The 24,367-nt window shown below is 32.6% G+C and overlaps 1 protein-coding gene across 1 annotated transcript in view; it reads right to left on the bottom strand.

Annotated features, from left to right (window-relative positions):
• Positions 1-6,618: 6,618 nt before the first annotated feature.
• Positions 6,619-24,367, bottom strand: part of LOC118181518 (hemocyte protein-glutamine gamma-glutamyltransferase-like) — a 101,626-nt gene continuing 83,877 nt past the window's right edge. The window contains exons 10-15 of the mRNA XM_035350685.2: positions 23,157-23,325; positions 19,482-19,579; positions 14,595-14,897; positions 13,524-13,684; positions 11,148-11,284; positions 6,619-9,247 (exon numbers count right to left, since the gene is read on the bottom strand). Of these exons, the coding sequence (XP_035206576.1) occupies positions 9,106-9,247; positions 11,148-11,284; positions 13,524-13,684; positions 14,595-14,897; positions 19,482-19,579; positions 23,157-23,325 (1,010 nt within the window). The 3' untranslated portion in view covers positions 6,619-9,105. The remainder of the gene's footprint in view (positions 9,248-11,147; positions 11,285-13,523; positions 13,685-14,594; positions 14,898-19,481; positions 19,580-23,156; positions 23,326-24,367) is intronic.

The raw sequence follows: 24,367 nt of genomic DNA, 5'->3' as shown, positions 1-24,367 counted from the left end.
GTTTTAATGATGATGATCAAAAGTGGTGACATATATGAAACAGGATGAAAGTATATACAGATGATAAATAGTATGTAAAGAAAAGTTCACCGTCTTCACAACGTTACGAAATTTTACTTTCATATCTAAGTCACCCAACCGGTATTGTGGTTAGCGTCGCTGGCTCCCATGCCGGAGGGTTCGGATTGGAATCCCTGAGAAGGCAAGGATGTTTGTAAATGTATAGTGTCGGGGCGGCATGGCGGCACTCTAAATATGCGGCGAACCGATAGTCCACTTGTGTGGTTTGGTGGAAGGGAAGAGGGGTGGGAGACCGTTGGACCCTTCCACCCCCTTGGTGCTCTCTATCAAAATTGAGGGCGTAACTGAGCCAAATCGCAATGTTACCTTTTGCCAACGACAGGCTAATCTAGCGCTCCTTGCTACGAAGAATTTCGTGGGCTTGGGCTGACTACGTCAGACAAGTGAGCAAAAACAACAACATCAACTTTCATATCTATCCTTTCTGCCGGCATCGTTCTCTCTACGAACGATTCCGTTTCATGTCGTGGAACGCCATCTATTTGTCTTGAAAGATGTATTCCATAAATAATCATGAACTGTCGATCGACATCTCTTTTCAGCTAGCGCCTGTCTGTACTGTAGGCCTTGCAGTACAGACAGGCTTTTATATTGTATAAAAAGCATTGTTATTGTAGGAATCCGCAATACCCCTGTTTTCCTCCATCTGCCCTTGTTTGCAATATTCTTTTTCTGGACAGTTGCGGGATTCGGACGATACCCGAATAGTCAGTGAAAGCCGCCCGGGTGCCCGGACCCTGCTCTCACCTGTCACCTGTAGGCCTTGCAGCGCCGCATCTGCTGGCCTTGGTAATGTACGCAAGGCTGACTTCGCCTTGTTACCAAATAGATCATCTTGATGTTAAAAGAGCTCTTTTCGTTGTAATTTAAGTTTCTAAGTGTTGCCGCCCAAACCGGAAAGTAGTTGGTGATTCTGATTGCTAAACCGGAAGGCCCGGCTCAAATCCCGTAAATTGTCTTTCCTTTCATAATAAGCAAGGACGGCCACCTGTTAGATGCCTCTATAATAAAATGAGCATCTACCTCTACTGGCTTTAGTAATGGCCAAATCTGGAATGCTTTGGCCTTCCACCTTAGTAATGGCCAAAGTCTAAAATAGGTAGTGCCGGCCATTAAAAAATGTTTCTAATTCTTTTCCCAAATCAAATCTGTTCCTTAAAAATATTATTTGTATGTAACCTAAAAAGGTGAAACGTGACAAAATGTCGAAAATCTAATTCCCTAACGCGCTATCTTTTCTTCTAAACGTTGCAGTCATCTCGGCCTAGATTGGAATGGAAAATGGATTAAGAATTGGTGTTCTGAAATCATTATATCGTTTAATATTGATTGTGCAGTATTAAGTGAAATTTAATGATTCATAACCTTAATTGTTTTGATTTCTAAAAATATTCATTACGGTGAATTTATATACGAAAATTTGATTAACGGGATTCTCAGGTTTTACACGGAGAGAATAAGAGATATTTTTAAGATTTATTCTTTGTTACATTTTAATTAGACTAATTTAGGCTAATTTCACCGCCTGGGGCAAATAATACACGTGTTGTGTTATCTGTATAGCTGATCATGTCCCTAAAGAGTAAAATAAAAAATGTGAAGTAATCTCTTTTTTGTTTTATGTGTCTAAAAATTTGAAATGGTATTTAAAACATAAATGGTTTTCTGTCTTTTCCTGAATTAGTAATTCATAAACATGCATCCATTTAGTATTTCCGAATATGGAAATTGCACTACTTTTCCATTTGCTACTTGGAAGTAGCCTTCATGGCACAATCGGCTGTTAATTGAAAGGTTGGTGGTTAGAGTTCCAGTGGGTGCGATGCTCTCTTTTGATAAAGTAATGCGATTTTAATTATTCCGTTTGAATATTTTAATTAGATTGAGTATTTTGTATTTTCACTTCCATAACATTGCTTCTCGATCTGAAGTCACTGCATAAATCATCACAGCGCTTTCAACCTTCTTAGTCTCTTTTTTGAGACTCTTTCCAGGAGTTTAATTAAGGAATCCATAACCAGTCAGTCTCCATCAAGGAGTAACTTTCTACAACTGAAAAGAGCTGCATAGTATATTGCAGCTGGATTAATTAAGGAATCCGTAACCAGTCAGTCTCCATCAAGGGATAACTTTCTACAACTGGAAAGAGCTGCATAGTATATCGCAGAGGAAGGACAGTTAAAAAACGAATATCCGAATAACCTTCTTAGCAGGACAGAATATTGGAATGCCAGGTATTCAGATAACCAGTTTTTTTCAAGATTTCGAAGTTTGACGTAGAAGACGTTTTTCTCAACATCGGCAATATTTATTATTCCTATGCTATTCCATCTATAATGCTACCCATAGAAATTGCTATTTTTAGGATTGGACGTCACACCAGGCATCTGTACAAAGCGACTCGATCATTGAAGGCATTTAAAAATGTTTCTGTGAATTATTTGTGGTGCTGCCATCTACCGTCTGTGCTCATTAATAAACTAAAAGAATCTCAAATTAATCACTCGCTAAGTATTTTTTTAAACACATTATATTGAAAATTATTATAATGTGAGATTTCTAAGAAATTTTTAACTACAGATGTTTAATAAGAAAATTAAATACATTGATTTGTACGTTATCTCATATACGTATTTTTAATCGCGTTTTATCTCAAATTATGCGGATTAATTTTCTATTACGAAGATTTAAAATATATCTTCAGAACAGAAACGTAACATGTAATTACTTTAGAAATTTCTTTTTATAAATAAATGAAATAGTCTGTATTTATAGCGCCTAACATACCCCAAAATAATTAGGAAATAATTTACTTTCAGCTTTTTAGGGCGTCACTAAAAAGTACATTAATCTAACTGCCAGAAAATTATACCGTCAGATCATCGCCAGACAAGTCTCTAATTAATTTTAGTGATAGTCTTGTCTTTACTGAAACTTTAACACTAATAAATGTACTAGACGCATATAATAATCTAAAGAATTATTATTTCCAATAAAATCAACAAGAACAACGCAAGACGTATCAACAGCGTAAATTATTCATAAAGCAAGGACGAGCTCATGGGCTTCAAGCGATAAAATAAGGAGGGTTATTATTCATGATTGAAAACACAGTTCTTCCAATTCTAAACTTTTAAAAGCTTCTATATCTAAAGCTTATATTTCCTCTAGTATTAGATTCACTGTCAAGCCGTATTTAAAAAAAAAAAAAAAAAAAAGTTTTAGACTTTAACGGTTCGCGACAACGTAAAAGAGTTCACAGTCTACCAGTCTGTTGTTACACTTACTCCTGCTAACCAACCCCCTTATTTTGTCTTTTTAGCTTTATTATTAAATATAATTGTCTTCGCACTTGCGACTTATACAATTCAATAGAAAAATTACAAATATTTTAAAAGCAGCATAACAATATACATTTAGAATTCCTGATGCAGCTTTGAGTGTTAGCTTATATCTTCCCGTCTTGTTCAGTCTTTTCTCAGGTCATCATATCAATGTTCAGTTTTTTACTAAGATGGCTTTACAAAACAATTTTTTGTCTTATTATTATTAAAATTTTTGCGTTTATTTTATTTATTAAATGTCACGTTCTTGGCGCTCGCGCTACATAAAATTCGATTCAACAGTAAACCACAGAATATTTAAAAGCAGCATATCTTTAGAATCAAAATTCAAAATTCAAACTTTCAGGTGACCATGCTCGGGTGGAGGACTACGTTATTCAAAATCTGATGGCTCTAGATATCGTTGTCTTTCACATTGCGATAAATATACATACATTCCTGCAGACGTTTAATTATTTAATTTCTTTAAATATAATAGAGGGTGATAATATTTGTGCCACAGCAGTTTCAATAGTGATGTGCCGTTTATTGTGAGTCAAACAAAATGCCGTTTCGAGGACTAACATACCATATAGGACTAACATCCCTTTTAGGGGTAAAAAAATGAGTTGCGGAATCAACAGAATTTTCCAAGAAATTGAACTTCATCACTTACGTACGAGTCTCGTACTTTAATAATTACCAATTTTGTTGTTTCGTAAAATTAAGACGATTAATTAAAAAGTTGTTATTTCTATGATATTATGCCACGTGCAAGTCAACTGTCATCTTCATACAATCTGAATGTTTATTACGGATCGCAATGTGGTGAACCTCAGACGAAGAACTGTATTTTTCTGTAAGATTTTCTGCATTCTTTTTTGAACAGTTTAATTATTTTCCTTTTAGCTGAAAAAAACAAAGGTGCTATTTAGTAAATTATGCAGTTTTTAAAAAATTTCTGCCTTTTTTACAGTGGTAAATGCAGTAAAACATTAAATATTGGAGGTAGCATCTTATTGATAATTATTAAGTACATAGAATTTATAGAGCGATACCAATGTTTATATTTTAGAACGCGAAAATTCAAAAATTGAATTTATAGCAGAGATTCGAAACTATGACAAATACAACATTTAGTTTTATAGCAGTTAAAAATAAATATTTACATACTTTTAACTATCAGTGCAGAAAACTCAATGCAATTCCCTTGTTTTTGAATGCAAATAAAGTCCTAGCAGGCTGAAAAATCTAGTGAAAATTCGAAATTCTTGACAGCTTATTTTGAAAACTGTTTGGCAACGTCAGACTTGTGGAATTTCTAATTTAATTTCTGCATTATATGCTTGGCAGCAGTAGGAATAAAGCTAATTTTCCATATTAAATAGGAACGACTTTCTTTCAGTACGATATTTTCGGTAACTGATGAAATATCGTACTGAAAGAAAACAAAATGTTTTAACTTTTCACATAATGCAGTTTCAGTTTTGGTGTTCAAAGTATTTATAGCAAACTCAGTTTTGGATGCCGATATGCTGTACTAGTAGGGCAACTTATAACATAACCTAGCAAGTGTTTCCAATGTAAAAGAAGCGAAATTCATCTTCCGTGCATCTAACATAGCTAACTCTTAGTAATGACTCCTCTTTGCAAATATGTGATTCTTAGAATGTTTTTACTTGACATAGCATAAGATTTATCTTTCAAGTTATGAATCAGTTATTTAACAAATTGAGCAATTTAAAAACAAGTAACCTTTTAAGAATTTGGAGGTTTTTTAATTTTCAACATCTCTGAGTGACGTAATTTAAAATATGTTAAATTCACGTGACTTGTAACATTTTTGTATTTATATAGTTTTTATTAAATCTATAAACTAATTTTGTAAGCTAAAAAAAGACGCTTCTAGAGCCGTTCATTAAATACCTCAGTAAAAAGTAATCCATTCTTTGTACTGTTTAGTAATGTCTCTAACTGATGCAATTTTATAACACATTTAATTTATGTGGTTTGTGGGATATCAAATTCACATTTTCATTTCCCAGCATTGATGCTCATGTTATGAAATAAAGCATTACAAGAAATCAGCAATGTATAACAGTAACTTTGCATACATATTTCTAATATTTCAACCTGATCAAACCAGTTTTATTCAGGGCTTTATTTGTGAATCTTACTCAACTGTTTTATGAAAATATTGTAATGTTTATTAAATCCAGGGAAATGTGTAAACGTTTAAACATTTACTAGCACATGAAACGATAAAACTAATAGCTGAAATAGTTCCTTTTCTTTGAATATTGTTGCGAAATGCCCAGTGGCTACTTGGTGAGATAGCTTTCCCGCAAAGCAAGCAATTTAGGGCTGCCACATTTGACACGAAATCGCCGCTTTGGCGACCAAATTGACGAAATGTCATAGCGAGAACATTCTAGAACACATTTTTAGCTGTTTCTTGAGAATATTCTCGAAGGTAGGTTAAAGCTATATATACCCTGACTATCCTGGGAGAGAGTAGCACCTTGAGTTCAGCGATCGATCCAGTGTGATCTGTACTGTAGTCCTTTGCCGTGAAGCTTTTTTCACCGTTATAGTCTGAAGACTGAGTTGCTGATTGTTTCAGAGTGTTTGTTGCAGTTTTTCGACGAGTGTAAACGTGTCTTTGGAACTGTCCTGTGCAATAGTGCTTTCTGGCGAATAGAGTTTTGATTCTTCATCAAGTGTTCTTATCAATTACTCGAAGTCCACGAGTCCGTAGAAGAAACAATATTTAACGAAATGATTCAAATAATTAATTAACTTGAGTACAGAATGTTTTTAAAATAATAAATATAATACAATAGCTCTCAAGCGGACAAATGGATAAGAATAATGAGCATTTTTAATTTGCCGCAACTTCCTTTATTTGTATTTTCTTTTGCTTCCTTCATTTTTAGTTTTCATATTTTTAGGTTTTTCCCCGTAATACAGGAAAACGAGTTGATGTGTCTTAAAATGTACTCTATAAGACATTTCTCTTAAAGCAGGTAAAGCTGAAGTACTTTAATGGATATATATTGTCTAACTCAAGGTAAAATATAAAAAACTTATATCCTTTCCATTGCTAAAATGTGTAAAATGCACAGCAAAACAATTGTGTTAAAATATCCTGATTCATACGTTGTTAAAACATGTATTAGATGATCTTCTGAAGAGCTAATAACAAATTATACAATGACATTTTTTATTCTTTATTAAGCATTGAAAATACATATTTAACAAACATTTTATTCTTTTCCTTACAGCTAAAAAATATTTTACTCAAAAATTGTAACATAGAAATAACAAAGAGTTGATAAAAAAATTATCGACATTTTCTCAGCTCTTAATGGCACAAAATAACTGCTTGGAAGTGTTTTTTATGAAAAGCTCTCTTTTCAATGATTCTTAAAAATGCAAATTAAGTTTCAAATCAGATTTGAAACTTACATTAAAAACTCCTTGTATAGCTTTTGCATATTATGAAAAGGATACAAAAAAGCAAAAGTAAAAGTATATAGTATGACATTTGTATGTAAAAGAAATATTGTAAAAATTATAATATGATATAATTTTGTGCGTTTCACAAAGAAAGCTCAAAACATAAAATTCTGTGATTCCCAAATAACACCACTTAGTGCCAAATATTACTCATTAGCATTTATACAAAAACGTCTTTTAATTTTTATTGTTTAAAATTGCATGCATATTTATAAAGTATGCATGTGCAGTTGATATCATATTTTCCCCCCACAAATCAAAATTTCAAACAATTTCTATACACTGCAGCTGATATGTTGTAGAACTTATGTATTCATGTAAAAAAATCTAGGCGCTTATTGACACCCAGTTGTCTATAAAATGTTTACATGCACAGTTTGAAATACGAATTCGTAATCCACAGCTAACAAACATACAGAGCTTTCGTTTTATGTCGCGTAAAATTAAAGCTTAAAATAAACAACGGGAATCATTCCAAAGGTGAGGAAAGTTAGACAGCTCTCTCAGGTAAGAAGTTATTTCATGCATATCTTTTAACTTTGTAAGAAATAATAAAATCTGTGAGCATAATTTTGTAGTTCCATATATCTTATAGGAAAAAAGTTGATTTTCTGAGGTCATAGGTTTCAGTTTTTAAATCCGGGTCTCATTAAAGCGAAATTAAATACAATAATTAGCCTTTATCTTGCACCAAGTCATATTTGATTACAGTGTTAAATAAACTAATGAGAAATAAATATTATGATGTTTAAAAATATTAATCATTTGAGAACAGATTTGTCTCAGCTATAAAAAGTTAACGGTTTAATTAAAAACAATTAAAAGTTTTTAAATCGAATTAATCACTTATCAAAATTATTTTTTATCTTCTTCAGATTAGTTTATCTTAGACCTTCAACAGCAGCTAACCCCCCCCCCAAAAAAAAAAATCGCAATTTTTTTTATCTTATTAGTAATGTTAAATATAGTTTATTATTTCTTTCTTTTTTTTTCGTTAAATCTGAGAAAATTGTAAATAGAGATATGTTATGATTGTTAGTATTAAACTCAATTCAATATTTTAAAAGTCTTTCTTACTATTATATATTACAATATTTTTTTACTATTATATGTTACAATATGTTATATATATAATATATAATATATATTATTTAATATATAATATATTTAATATATATTATATATTAAATATATAACATTAAATTAATATAGTGATATTATATATAATATTACAATATTATATATAATATCACTTTTGAATTAGAAGTGTTCAACATATGAGTTCTTGCTCTTTAAAATATGATGCGAAATACTGAAATAATCGTTTCACAAATATAAGGTCACTGTCTGTTTGCTGGTGCAGAATTTCAGTTCGTTTACATTTGAATAAATTGCAAAAAATATCAGAAATTTCGATACATTTTTTACCATTGTTTATTTATACGGAATAAAAACGAGCATAATAACTATTAGATTACATTTATTTAATAAAATTAGTATATCTTTCCCCAACGCTTAAAAATGTGTAATAACAATTCATTATGAATTTGATTAAAATTTGTAAGTATTAATATTAAAAACTATTTTTATAAGTCTTTTTTAATATCTACATAAAACTATGAATTGTCGTTTAGTTAAGCAAGCGATACATAGACGTATATAGCCTGAGATTTTTTTTATAATTTTGAACTTTATATCCATTTAATAAATTTTTCAAAATCATGAAAACGATTCATAAAAATCTGCATATTTCAGATATCTGTAACATCTTCAAAAATACTGCAGTTTTCAAACTTGAGTAAAAATATATAAAACACACGCATATACTCATATCATAAGCATCTAATAATTATTTATCTCAAGTTTAATTTTCGTTCATATGATTATCAACGTTTATGTATATGCAGCAAGTTCGATTAATTTAGACAGAATGGAAGTCTTTCCGTCTTCAGTGGTAAAGCAAAGAGAACATAAACTCTGAAAGTGCTGTCTAAAGTAATTTGACAACTGTAAACCAGAAATACATGAGCAAGACATACATACGAAATAACATTCGCACGCAAGATACTTTTAAGTAGTGTACTTAGTGAATTTTTTATAGTTTTCACAAATGCTACTTTTAAAGTGTTAAGTCAATGTAATATGGCAAGTAATATTTTAGGTTTTTTTCCCTCATTCATATTCACATAATAACATTCACATGCTTGGAACCAAGGACTTCGATGAGCTGTCTAGAGCTGAAGTTCACGAGAATCACACGGTTACCTGGTCTTTGTGGAACAAGGCGCTCATAATGAACGATGGATTCCAAAGGGGAGATATCCCTGAAAATTTCAATGGAAAAAGTTAAAAAATTTAAATTAAAAGCAGACATTAAGCAATCAAAATAAAACATTTAGTCAGAGGTCAAGCTAAAAACTGCTTAAACACAGAAAACTGAAAACATAAAATACATTTTGAAACTTGAATACTTAGACTGGACAAAGGACCAAAAAATCATAACGAAGACATTGATTACAGAACTCAAAAATAAAAGGTTCAATTAAGGCTAATGAAATAAAAAATCTTCGCAAAGATAAGATTACAGAACTCAAGTATAAAAAGTTTAATTAAGGCAACGGATTAAAAAGTCATAGCAAGGATAGAGATACATATCTTAAGAATGAAATATTCAATTAAGGTAACTTATCAAAAAATTATAACGACAGATTACAGAGCTCAAGAATTAAAATCACAATTAAGGCAAAGGATAAAAAAACCATACCAAAGGCAGAGATTAGAGATCTCAAGAATAAAAGATTCAATTGAGGCAAGTTATAAAAAAAATCATATCAAAGACAGAGATAACAGAGGTCAAGAATAAAAGGCTCAGTTAAGGCAAATGATAAACCATTGCAGCAAAGATAGATGTTACAGGAATCAAGAATAAAATATTAAGTTAGGGTTAATTATTAAAAAATCACACGAAAAACAGAGATTGCAGGGCTTAAGAATTAAAGGCTCAGTTAGGACAAAGGATATAATGTCATAACAAAGACAGAGATTACAGAACTCAAGATTGAAAGATTCAGTTAAGAAGAAAATACGAAATATACATTAATCCTTAATTAGTGCAGCCTTGCAGCTCAAAAAAGAAGGTCCGTAGTAAAACCTACGGAACTACACCTAACCTAAACTAATCTTCTCAGTAAAACTCCTTCTAAACCTACGACTATCGTGATCTTAACTCGAGATTCATATTAGGTTGCCCATAAATTCTGACGCCTTTTTTTTTAAGTTTAGACTTGTAGGGGAATAAAGAAGAAATAAACAACAAATCAATCATTAATGTATTCTCCGTGGGTCTTTACAACTTCTTTCCAACGTTCAACAAACTTGTCAATGCCTAGATCAGTAGGGGTCAGTGTCTTTGAATAGCTTAAAATCGATTTTGAGCCTTCTTAAGAGACACCGCTTCTTCGCCATTTAGTACTTCACAAATCCCTTGAATAGCTTCTGTGGCTTTGGCACCTCGTTTAAACGCAAAAAGCGTTTATTTTTTGGTCGACTTGACACTTCATTTTAATGACATAAAAAGAACAAAACGTATATCAGCATAAAAAAGTCAAACACACTATTTTGTAGAACATGCAATGCTCCATGCTCCATCGCATAACATAAAATGCATTGACAAAATATTTTATTTTTTACTTTTCAAATTTTCACTTAAATAAAAATGCCAGGACTTATGGGCCAACCCAGTGTAATTAATCTAAGTTTCTTTGGCCAGGGCTAATTTACTTTTGACCATGCAGATATTTGTGACATTGCTTATAAATTTTAAATAAGGCAAATTTTGTCTCCAATAGTTATTTGTTCAAAACATTTGAAATTACTGTTCTGCTATTTCAATCAAATCTTTATCCCTTTTCGTTGACCAGTTTTAACATCCGTGGCAACAGATATCGGCTGTTTAAATTCAAATAAGAAATTCCATTTAAATTCCTTTCATTAAAATGACGGCATTTTACAGAAAAACACATGATGAGACATGATATAATTTCAGTAGTTAGTTAATGTTTGGCAAATTCCACTTGAACCGGAAATTCGATCTTGAACTTCTGTAAATGCGTTGTCCATATGCCTTTGCAAAGTTCAAAGTTATTACAGACATTTCACAGGAGTTTTATGTTTTAGTAGTTTTAATACGCTAATTTAGGATATTGGAAAAAGAATGTAACTTACCTAAATTTGGCTCTGTATGGTCCACTTAGTCCTGGACCTTCTAAAGTGAATAGGCAGTCTGTAAGATGGCGGTTCAGAGGATTCGTCAAACGAATTCCAAGTTGAAATTCCACGCCAACTCTCAACGTATCCGGACACTGAAAGAATTATATCTAGTATTATATGATGCGTTTTTTGTTAATCTCATTGCATTTATAATATGATAATTTAACAATTAAATTTCTAAATTTCTTTATCATGCGAACTTGCTAGCCAGGAAAGGGAAAATAGTAGTATAATTGTATTTTGCCTTGATTCATGATTAAACCATCTCACAAACAGAAAATTTGAATAAACGCTGACAATTTAAAGTCCAAAAGCAAGAAAGACTGAAACAATTACCATTATGTCCTTTGTTTTGTGCAGCAATGGGTTAGAATTCTGAAATTATACTTTTAAAATACATTTTTGAGGTTTTAGTGATATTATAGTTAAGAATATTTAATATTAGATATAAAATAGAGATGATTTAATTGATTTTTGAAAGCAGGAATTGGAATTTATGTTTGATACTTTTTTATATTGAATTTACTGGTGTGTATTATTGAGATTTTTGTAACAGCCATTCCGATGAAAAAGCATGTTAAGAAAAATCGCTGTGTAATATTGTAGTATTGTGATTAGCGGGGAAATTTCGAACAGCTTTTGATTGTTAAGTGGAGACTATCCGAATTGCTCTGAAAGATTTATTGTATTTTTAGGGTAGATTTGCCAGAGTAGTCATTTTTTTATTCCCTGACTGCAATACAGGTATTAATTTTTTAGCTTGCTTCCATCGGAGAAAATCTCCCAATGATTTACAATTATTTACAAGAGTTGGCTTCAAAAATGAAACATGTGGTCTTTCAGTGGATCCCTGGCCATTGTGGCATTCTTGGGAACGAGCAAGCCGACTGCATCGCAAAAGATTACTACAAACGAAATTTTCGGCACTATCTTTCCATTATATCAGGCTTTATATCAAGTAAGTAATGGAAAAAAGTTATAAATTGCAAATTCAAGGTAGGATAAAGTTAAAGCGTTGGAGAACTGAAGATCTCTTAGTAATTCCCAGCAATCCACCTCCTGAAGCTTTAAAAAGTTCCTGCTCTTGACTAGATAGACATAACTGTTTGACTGAGTACCTCTATCGCGTAGGAATCTTTTGAATCCTGGCTGCCCTCTCTGTAATCCGGCAATTCCAATGAATAGAGACCACCTCCGTTGATGTGCGTCACTTCGTGGCTACTCTGAAATGGCCCTTGACTGGTAAGATAGAGAATTTTTGAGGCAATGACTTCGGTCACTTTTATAAGCATTTTATTGTTCATATGTACTTTCTCACTTTTGTATTTGCCTTGTCATTGGGAATAAAAAAATATTGCAGTATTGTATTTAACATGTGTTTAATAACACGGCAGCGTTGTATCGTATCATATGTATGCAATACACCTGGCATTTTCGAGGACTATAAGGCTGCTTTGCTAGCTGAAAGCAAAAACAGTCAAGGTACATTTAGGGTTTAAAGGAAAACTTAAGGAAAGGGAAAAAATAATATTTCAAATGATTGAAGTCAAAGAAACGGGATCAGAATCCATAATAAAATTCTTATAGGCTGAAACTGAATGACATGTGAGAATTAACGAAAGACTAAAATGCTTACTGATGGCAATCAAAAGGAAGAGATCACAGTTGGATAATAATAGGACATGCCAGCTGTATTACAATGCTATTCGCTATGTTTAAGTGATAAATAATCTTCTGAGTTAGTTTTCTAAGAACCATTGTGACATTCTCCTTTGTCAACGAGATTCCCCCCCGGGGGTCGACGTAGAGAACTCTGTGAAGCTATTGGCTAGGATCTGTACCTAGGCAGTCTCGGCCACGGGGTCATAAAATTTATGAACTTGGTGGTTCTGAAAGCCCTGGGAAAGGTCACTTATTGGCCGGCCCCGGGGTCTGGCATGCCTTGAGCGGCACGGCGACTGGCAGGTAGCAAATCAAGCAACCAGTGCCGCCTGGCGAGGCCAGGTGGTGCGCCCTCTCCTGGAGGGGTAATAGCGGAGGTTGAACCTTCGCGACGTGCTCCAAAGGGAGAGGTGGACCGGTAATGCTGTTTAGTTTAGCGAAGATCGGGAATGCCCATATCTGCTTTGCCAACGAGAGTTAAGAAGTATGAAATCTTAAAATGATGTTTCCAAAAGTTTTTAAATGCACAGGCTTGCATGTTTATTACTCGAGATACCCTTTCGTTATCCGAGATAATTTTTGTTCGGAAAATTGCTCGTGAAGAGAAATGTGACACGAGGGTTCACGGTGCAGTGCTAGTTAAGGTAGGTTAGAAAACAAGTTACATACCTCCAAACGCAGTTTGGGTTTCTGAACGGTGAAATCATCTTCCTCTGCCCACGTTTGTTGTGTTTCCTGAACGGTGGCAATGGCATAGATTTTCATCATCGAATAATCGACCAGTTTGTCTAAGTATTCGTCGGGAGAAACAGTAATTGAAAGTACTTCAGCTGAAAGTAATGCAAATTTCATTAATTCAGTTACAAATTTCTATTAAGCTGTACGTTACACATTTAAACTACATAACGTATGAAAATTACAGACAAAACTCCGTAAACGTCTTCTCATTTAAATAAATAGAAAATAGTGTCAAAACCTAGTAATTATACCAATTAGTTAGGAAATCAAAGTACATATATTATTATGTCTAAAACCAATTTCAGTGTGTAAATGCAAGGAAATATTCATTATACATTTGAAATTATCTTTTAATGCAGGAACATAGCATCCATCTTATTAATTACTAAACTTAAATCCATCTTATTAATTACTAAACAATTACCTAAACTAAATTATTTTATTGAAATAATTGATATTAATAAATTATGATGTGTTTTGCTGCCCAAACGAGATAGTGGTTAGTGATTCTGGCTACCGTACCGAAGGACTCGGGTCAAATCTCTAAAAACGCTCGGATGTTTTTAAATGTATAGTGACTTGGCGACACTCTAAATATATGGCGGGCCAAAAATCCTCTCGTGTGTTTTGAGGGTAGAGGAAGAAGGGACCTTTGCACCCATCAAGTATGGTAAATCAAAATTTTATTTTTAGCTATATATATCAATTTTACTTTAAGAATCTTTAGAATTTATCCTAAGACTTTGTGAATGAATTTAATTTGACCAAATTTAATTGCAAGTATTGCTGTAATTATGTTTGAGTGTGAAGTCTGATGCATAATAATGCTTAATATGTATAAGAACAAAACCCATCAAGTTCTTCAAAAATGGCAGATTATAAATGTTAAAAACATCGTGCATAATTTAATAGTTCTTTTAACATTATGTTAAAGTTCCTTCTTTAAGCAACTTTATAACATTAATTTAGTCTTACAAATGACGTGTGAGTCAGTTATCTTACCTTGGTTGGGCTTAAGAGTAAAGTTCCCTCTTTGTCGAGTCACCTTCCTTGCCAGAACTCCAGTGTAGTAGACAGTACTGGCTGACAAGACTGCTCCAACTGTTCTCATTTCGGATGTATTCTTATTTCGTACTTTTACTGTCACGGAAAATGGTTGACCGATCATAATCTGATCTATTTCCAGCAAGTCAAATGATACATCTTCTTTCTCGGGTGGTGGCATGTCGTATACAGCATAGCGGACACTAGGAGCAACGCCGTATCTAGCAGCATTTAGAACAGCCATTCTCTCCTCCACTGTGCCTGTGGATTAAAAAACATAAATTTATGTTCGAAAGGTAAACTTCAACTCAGTGCCTATCAACATCATTGGTCTCTTAGACCACTGGTCTTGTTGACTTCTTAAACAAGACTCATGATGGATCAGTGATGACCAATGATTAATGACGACTAATGATCAGTGAGGATCAATCAAGACTATTGATGAACGAGATCATTGATTTCTTAGTAACTTTGTTCTTGGTTTATACAACCAACCACCAAGATTATTGGTTTCTTGATAACAAATGAGGACCAAGATCACTGGTGTGAGAGAGATCAATGATCAGTCTCTAATCGATGGCGTTAAATGCCATTTTCGCAATTTTGTGATATTCGAAACATTGCATTATAAAGAAGATCGCTGTTGATTAAAAATGTGTTTTTTCCCAAAACAAATTTAATATTTAATATGTAGTCATAATGGTGCATCATCATTAATATAAAATATACTTCGACAATGATGTGCCTAGATATTTACTCTTTCTCAAAGAAATCGTATATTTCCTGTATTTATAGAACTGGAATCTGATTAAGTTTAATGAATCTGTTGAAACTACAAGATTTGGATAAAAATGTGGGACAATAGCGATAATTTTGAAAAGACCTTTTTACCAAAAACATAAATATTTACAATCTCTCAATATAGCTGCCTGCCATGTGTGCATCGTGTGTCATATCTGGAAGGCGACGTATACTATCAGTACATCCATTTCTCTACAATGACTGTCCTAAAGCACGAATAACCCCTATTAAACTTTTGCAATCTAAGTGCCTCTTTCATTTTGATGAAAAGATCATTGTCACATGGACTCATATCCGACGAGGTTGGTGGGTGTTTTAAGAACTCCCGTTGACATTGTTACAAGTGATCCGTCACAGTGTTGGTGCTAGGAAACCTCGCATTGTCACTGAGGAAAATGCGAGTCATCACCAACAAATGTCGTTGCTTCCTTCCGAGTCGTGGATGCAGACGATATCCCAAGCTCTTTTTTAACTCATAAAATTCTGCATAGTAGTTGCATAGCTTTTGTAAGGCATTTTTGAAGGGCCATTAAGCTGCATCAGCTATTGTGTTTCACAATTTCAATAATCTTAGCTTAGAAAAGTAAATTCGGTTTTTTTTCTTCCGTAAGAAATATTTGATTATATAATGCTAACTCTAGAGCAGCGGTTCTCAACCTATTAACTAAAGCGTACCATCTAAACAAAAACTGAAAAACATTAGTACCAGCATTACATTTTACAATGATTATTTTTCAAATTCTCAATGGAAATATTAAAAAAATAAATATATTTTGCCATTTGCACAACTTATTAAATTAACATTTGCCATTTGCACAACTTATTAAGAACATTTATTTGGTTAAATATGCACACATAAAAATGTTAGATTAAAAACTGGTTACCATTTTTAATATCCAAATTTAACTTCTAATACTTAAATTCTAAAATTTAGTGTGAAATTTGGGTCAAGAGAGATCAATTTCTTTATGTCTGGATTTATTTCACATAGCTTTAACCGTAAATTAGGATTCCCTTTTAATTTTGTTCCATATTTATTTTTCAAATATAACCTGGAAGAAAATCCTTCTTCACACAAATAGGTAGTGCAAAAAGGCAATAAAAATTTAATAGCTTTATTTGAGATGCCTGTAAATTCTTTTTTCCGTTCAGTCAAAAGTTAATCAGTGTGTTATTTTTGAAATCTTCAGTTCGAGTTCAATCACAGGAAATTTCTATCAACTGTTTTTTCTTCTTCACAAGATTTTTGAACTTAATAGTTAAAATTACTTTGTTTCTTTGAGCACCACCTATTTTTCTCTTCCGTGCCACCAGTGATACGCGTACCACCGATTGAGAACCGCTGTTCTTGAGTACTCTTCCCTAAGAATTGGTTATTTTCAAAAGTTATTTTAATGGTTTACATGAAAACAAATATAAGTCATTAAACCGTATATTGAGGAATAATTTAATAGCTTTTTTTGAGATGCCTGTAAATTCTTTAAATTCTTTAAATTTTAATAAATTAAAAATGGATGGTGGTGCTCTTCAGATTTTGCTGAGTGATGTACTGGATAGTTCTGGAAATAGTTACTGCTTGTTCCCGGAACAGGGTACTTAGTCGCTGATTCCGTAGGAGTAAGGTTTCTCCTCCGTGCAGTGCGCTCCCAATTTTGTCTGCCATACGCAAGGCATCCGTGTATATAATTAATGGTATATATAGTTATAGAGTGTTGTTGTTGGGGGGTGTTATATTGAGGAATTGGAATTAAGTATAGTTAATTTACTTTTATCTACCAGAAGGTTAACACAAAGCTAGCGCACAAAGCTAGTACTGGTTGTGGATAATGAATACTTCCTGATGTTGCCTTTGGCGAATCAGGAATCTTTTCCTGATGTTTCCTGATGTTGGCGAATCTATCAGCAGTTCATTTTCCCTCGCCTTAGCATGCACTTTCACTCAGGACAGCGTGATGTTATGATGTTGATGCCTCTAAGTCTCTCTGGATTATAGGGGATGTTTGGTAATAGTTAAGTAACTTATTAAGAACATTTATTTGGTTAAATATGCACACATAAAAATGTTAGATTAAAAACTGGTTACCATTTTTAATATCCAAATTTAACTTCTAATACTTAAATTCTAAAATTTTGTGTGAAATTTGGGTCAAGAGAGATCAATTTCTTTATGTCTGGATTTATTTCACATAGCTTTAACCGTAAATTAGGATTCCCTTTTAATTTTGTTCCATATTTATTTTTCAAATATAACCTGGAAGAAAATCCTTCTTCACACAAATAGGTAGTGCAAAAAGGCAATAAAAATTTAATAGCTTTATTTGAGATGCCTGTAAATTCTTTTTTCCGTTCAGTCAAAAGTTAATCAGTGTGTTATTTTTGAAATCTTCAGTTCGAGTTCAATCACAGGAAATTTCTATCAACTGTTTTTTCTTCTTCACAAGATTTTTGAACTTAATAGTTAAAATTACTTTGTTTCTTTGAGCACCACCTATTTTTCTCTTCCGTGCCACCAGTGATACGCGTACCACCGATTGAGAACCGCTGTTCTTGAGTACTCTTCCCTAAGAATTGGTTATTTTCAAAAGTTATCTTAATGGTTTACATGAAAACAAATATAAGTCATTAAACCGTATATTGAGGAATAATTTAATAGCTTTTTTTGAGATGCCTGTAAATTCTTTAAATTCTTTAAATTTTAATAAATTAAAAATGGATGGTGGTGCTCTTCAGATTTTGCTGAGTGATGTACTGGATAGTTCTGGAAATAGTTACTGCTTGTTCCCGGAACAGGGTACTTAGTCGCTGATTCCGTAGGAGTAAGGTTTCTCCTCCGTGCAGTGCGCTCCCAATTTTGTCTGCCATACGCAAGGCATCCGTGTATATAATTAATGGTATATATAGTTATAGAGTGTTGTTGTTGGGGGGTGTTATATTGCTGCAAATGTATGTTTACGCCTTGCCTTTTAAGCGCTGGTTGTAGCGTCGTCGGGGGCATTTCTAAATTGTTTGGATAATGCCAGTCATCGAAAAAGCTTGTGGGAAAACGATGATGAAATACTGATTGGATTTCTGCTTCTTTCTCAACAGGAATAAGCAATGATCTTAAGCCTGTCAGGACATTCACGAATTAAGTTGCTGTTATGCGAAATGCCTTTGTGATGTTTAACGCGAATGAACGCTGGATACTGAGAAAATGTTTTACTTTCCTCCCTTGCATCGGTTGGACTCAGACTGGAGCAGCATAAGCATATGTAACCATCCTTTCTGTGAAAGTTGAGTAAAGAATCTTTTAAATGTGCGAATCTAATTCTCAAATATTTCCTTGGAACTCTCAGACGTTTTGTGGTTAGTACGTTGCTTTTCTTACTATGAGAAGTCAAGTCAATCTTCGATCCCACATAAAGACCAGGTATTTTAATTGGCCACGTAAGGTCCAGGTATATCCTTTGAGTACATCAAACTTTTATATAAAAGTGTGATACCACATATAAGAGGAAATGTCAAAGATAAATGAAACAATCTCTTTAATTATAAAGAATCTCGTTCATAAAATCCTTTCATTGAAATACTCTGTCTAAGATTATATTGATCAAAATTCTTGCGTAATATTGCGCAAAGTATTAAACATTCTACTGCCCCAAATGTAAAATAGTCTTCTATAAAGCATGGTTGTAATTCTGAAGTTTTTCCAAGAAAATAAAGCAACTTGTAAATAAAATGATCTTAGTTATAATTTGTCATGAAAATTTTCTGTGACTCTAATTAAATGATCATAAAATAAGTTTAAAAGAAAATAAATAATCTGAAACCTGTAATTAGAGGCAAAACTTAGAAAATCTGCTTTTGTTTAATGTAATAGTCAAAGAATAAACGTTAAAGTAACATAAACAGTTTAAATATTAAGCTGTGCGATTACACCTAGTGAGATTTCTAGAAGAGCGCTTTTGCAAAAGAAAATATATTTTTATTTAGGACAACATGTTTTTGTTTCCTTCTGGACAAAGAAAGATGAAATTAGTTGGTGATGGTATTGAAATGTTTTACCTTCTTGGTCTTTGTACTCGCTTACAATATTTTCAGCATCTGTATCTCCCACATCATCATCTACTCCGATTTTCTTAGTCAACATAAATTGACCGATCCTGTAAGAAATATTATTTGGATTGTTTATGTATTACATAATATTCGAGGATTGCGTTTGAGATTTCATATATATATATATAAATATTTCTATGCATTTTTAATATCACCTTTAAGCAATTAAACAGATGAGCACACATTTATTGTTTAATTTATTAATTACTGTTAAATTATTTAATTAACTTTTGTATCTATTGAAAAGCGTGACTAATCTTTTTTTAAAAAAATTAAAAAGCACATGAAAAGTTATAATCTCAAAAATGGTCAGAAGACATAAATAGTAACTAAAATAAAACCACCACTCTACATACATCACTGAAATGCTGAATACTAGTTACCGAATGGCTTTCAGCTCTATTATTATCATTGCCATAGGAATGGGCCGTAAGTATGGATTATTCGTACGGTAAGTCATGATCATGCAGTCTTCCCAGGCCTTTTATTCCAGGATTTTATTATGAATACTGAATTCATCGAATTTCCTTACAGTTAAATTACCAAATGAGCTGACTATACGCAAAAATACGCAGTTTCCATCGTTGTCACAAGCCTTAATGACCAACAGATGAATTACATTGTTGAAATGAGCCGGTGTCCAGAGGTCCGTGGTTTTTTCCCGGCTGACGGCGACTACTCATTTTTCATCTTGCCTGCTTCAAAAAAAAAAAAAAAAAAAAAAAAAAAACCTAATGCCTCTACAGTAGAACTGTACGGCTTCTCCTGTCCTTTGTGAGATTCAGAAACTGAAATCTTTTTATGTAGTATAGCATAAATGTCATCACGAAGTTAACCCATCCATTGCAAAAAGACCTAAAACAACTGGAGTGAACGGTAGAGCAAATGGAAGCTCGGAACATATTACCATGAATCAAAATTCTGCGTATTTAACTAAACCAGGGAATTTGAAATAGATCTCAAAGGACTATGAACTTTTACCGGCTATAAGACACTCTTCTGGATAAAGATAGTTCCATAGTTGTAATATTTATTCATGTGTGGGGTTATACAATATGCCCTTTCATCCAATAGAAACAATTGTTGACACGGAGTCACCAAAACGTTAGAGACAACAATTTTTTTCTAACATCGACCAGTCTACCAGTGATCTACGGTTATATAGCTCTCTTCTATAATGCACGCTTATCTTGAAACTAAATAGTCATCATTACGATTATTCTGAGATAGGCATAGTCCTGGATACAAGAAAACTCGGTTCCAACATGTAAACTGTTAATATTCAATGCAGCCGGTGCCTTGATGTATTCGAAAACAGCTCTGCTAATGGTGCACAGTTGATTTAAAAATGGTATGATTCCGAGTTCCACTTGCTTCTCTAGCTAGTTAAATCTCTTGACGTTAGCCATACAGAGTATTTCCGGGATAAAATGAAAAGAAAATTTTTTCAACACCTGGGTATGCTGCTATCCAATCTGAACGTACTTAGAGTTGATGTAATGTCTGCATAGCCTAATATTCCATAAGAATGATATCAGTAACTTTTTGAGATCCTATTCAGAATATCGTCCTGTGCTCAAGGATAAACTGACGATATATTAGGGACATCTCTATTTACTTTTCCTCATATTTTGGCCCTTCAGTCTGTGTGTGGATCGTTCTCGTAGATACGATATATTTCTTTATAATCTTGAAATAACCAGATGGTGTGCTAATATCCCCAAAATAATTACAGAATATCAAATAGCGATTTTACTCGTGAAAGTATAAAAAATTAATTTGCCGTTTTTTTTTTTTTTTTTGTTGTTTGAGTACGCTAAAGGCCAGTAAGAATTATGGTTCTGCTTTACGGGAAATTTACAACTGCGAATGCCTGTGCGTATCCAATATGACCAATGAATAGTTCAGAAATAACTGTTTACGTTGAAAGTACGAGCAAAGAATATCAGAAACAGAATACTTATTTTAAAAAATAGTACTGTGTCGTTATGAATTTAAAAATAACGTAGTAGTATATATTCTATTATGAGATTTTTTCCTCCCTTCTAAACACTTCTGTTTTAAATGTCTTAGTTTAAGTTTAGCACATTACAAATAAAATTATTTGTTAACTTTTGAGCCCATGTAATTAAAAATTTGGTTTTATTATTTTGCGTTTATTAACAGAAATAGTTAATTAAAACAATTTCATATTTATTTTTTCAAAAAAAAAAAAAAAAAAAAATACAGTGAATTTTTCTCACAACTTTGTTTCCAGTGAAAATTAGTCAACGTTTAGCAGTATGATCTCTGTTGAAATAATGTACTATAGGGATTATTTTTAATTTCCTAACTGTTATTTTTAATTTTGAAGCCTTTCCTTCAAATTCTTGTTTTCCACCTACAATTCCCTGCCAGAAGGACATATCAGCATCGCTCTTTGTGTAAATGAAGTAGAGTCAGTATTTAATGGGAAGTTCAATCACTTCCGTAGAAGAGCTCAGAAGATCTCAGTAGAGCGTGTTCTGCCTTTGGGCCACGTCGTTGCTTTAAGCCTATCTTACGACGTTCGGCCGTAGTCTTATGTGCCCGTTATCATTCGCCGGTGAGGTTTAATTACGGGCGAACTCGGTTAGTTCTTTTTGTACAGCTTCGGCTAAAATTTAGCCACTTACAATTAGTTTAGTTCCTTATTTAAGTTAAAATCCAAGCGAAGGCTTTCTTGTAAGCTCGAGAAGGGCTATCTGTAATATTTCTTTGAGTGAATAAAAGGGTGTTTTAACTTTTCTTTCGATTTATATTTTATTGTTGTAAGAAGACCAGCGAATAGTCGCTAGACACCTCACTAAAGTTCCAGTAGTAAAGGACACGTAAATTAACTAAAACTTTATAGTACAATAAACCGAAACGTATAGTTACCTCTCTTGGTTTTAGTAAACGAATGCATTTGGCCTAAAGAAAATGTAAATCAATTATCTGAACTTCTCGAATATCAGGATTAACTATATTCGAGTTGGTTCGGTTTTATAAATATTACTATATTCGAGGTTTTAATCATATATATATAAATTTTAGAAAGGGCGGATTTAGACTATTGAAATTAGAACAGCCCTAAGCTATTTGAAATAGCGGCCCTTGATGATATTTAATATTTTTTTGATGAGTTATGGTACAATTTTTAGGGGACACTAAGCTATAGCTTGTATAGCTCATATGTTAATCCGGCACTAACTGCAGCGAAGTTAATGAAAGTATTCATTAAATGTAATCGAAAGTAGCGTCTTTGAAGAAGCTTAGATGTGGAATAAAATATCCGCAAGATCTTTGTTTGAATTGAGTTTTACTTCCCACAGGTTTAAACATGCTTCGTAAACAACTTTAACTATTTAATGAAAATTAAATTAGCCTACTTGCTGCTAATGTGCAACTAAGAATGTATTTTTCTTCGAGGAGGGCTCTTCGTTATAATCTAGCAGTGAAATCCACTCTCAATTTTACTTTGGCGTCTTGCATACTACCTAACAATCTGATTCCTCTTTCTTTACTCATTGTCTTGATTCCTATTAAATAATAAAAAATATTGCCTCTGGAAAGCAAGAAAAATTCTTATTCTTTCTTGTTTTACAGCGGCAAAAATTATCTTACTTATATTTATCACTAGCAGCTTTTCTCCACCCGCCTTCTATGGATTCGTCTCTGGTCCACTTGATGATATCCGCATTAACTTCAGCGAAAACAAAAGGGGAATCGAAGTCGAATCCAACTTGTCCACGTCGAACTGCCTCTACAGATGATGGACCCATTTGGAAGACATCTGAAAATGTACGAAACGGAATGCTTAGATCTAGCAAAAGAGCTACCCAAGATTTTAAGCAATTTATGCTTAAAAATATAATAATGAAATATAATCAAATCCTATATGGTTAATATATGAGTTGCTGTTAGTAACAGCCAGTGTAGGCAAAAATTAAAAAAAAAGTTCTTTTCTATAAATAGACTATTTTCCGGTTAGCGTATTGTAATAGATACTCTCATTTAATAAAATTAAAGGAATTTATTTCTATCCTTAATTATTGAAAATAGTTACCATGATTTTTCCGAAAATAGCTGTCAGAAACGATTCCAATCCGATTAGTTCGAATAAACGGAGTTTTTCGCATACCAATTCATAACAGAATCATGCGTAAATCAAACTAATTTTAATAAGCTTAATTTTTAACTCTTTTATAGAATTCATCATTTAGACTTAAATGAAAAAATCAGTTGTGTTTGATAAATTAAAAATTCAGCAATCCTTGAATAGACAAAGCGTTTATTTAATATTAATCGGAATGCATTTTACAAAAGAAATAAAAATTAAAATACAGTTAAGTTGGTTTATAAATAAATAAGAAGTAAAATTAAAAGGAAATAGAGAAATATATAATAAAGTGAATGCTTATTAAAATTAAATGCTGAAATTGAACATTAAATGTAAAATTATCAATCAAAATCGAAAATGAAGTAATAATTGATGAGCATTTGTCATGCAACATTTTCTCGTTTTTCAATCACCCTAATTTAACGAGTACCTGCATTTACTAGGCGTGAGAACAGTAAGAATTAATTTTATTTATTCTTTTAACCAGCCGAAAAGGAAAAAATTAGCACTAAAATAAAAAAAAAAATTCTAAACAATACAATAGAAACGTTTTATTGAACATGAATGTCATTTATTAGCAAGAAATATACTGTTGGTTTTAAGTAAAATGTAAAATTGAAATAAGTATTTATTGTAAAGTAAATTTAAAGTAATGTAACAAAAATAATATTTAAAAAACTACTGTTAGTATTGTTGCGTGCGTACGGGTTCGTTA

The sequence above is a fragment of the Stegodyphus dumicola genome, chromosome 12 (assembly GCF_044657685.1).
Source record: "Stegodyphus dumicola isolate Sdum_Otavi_A_Nest chromosome 12, ASM4465768v1".
Lineage (NCBI taxonomy): Eukaryota > Metazoa > Arthropoda > Arachnida > Araneae > Eresidae > Stegodyphus > Stegodyphus dumicola.
This window is presented reverse-complemented; position numbering and strand designations above follow the sequence as displayed.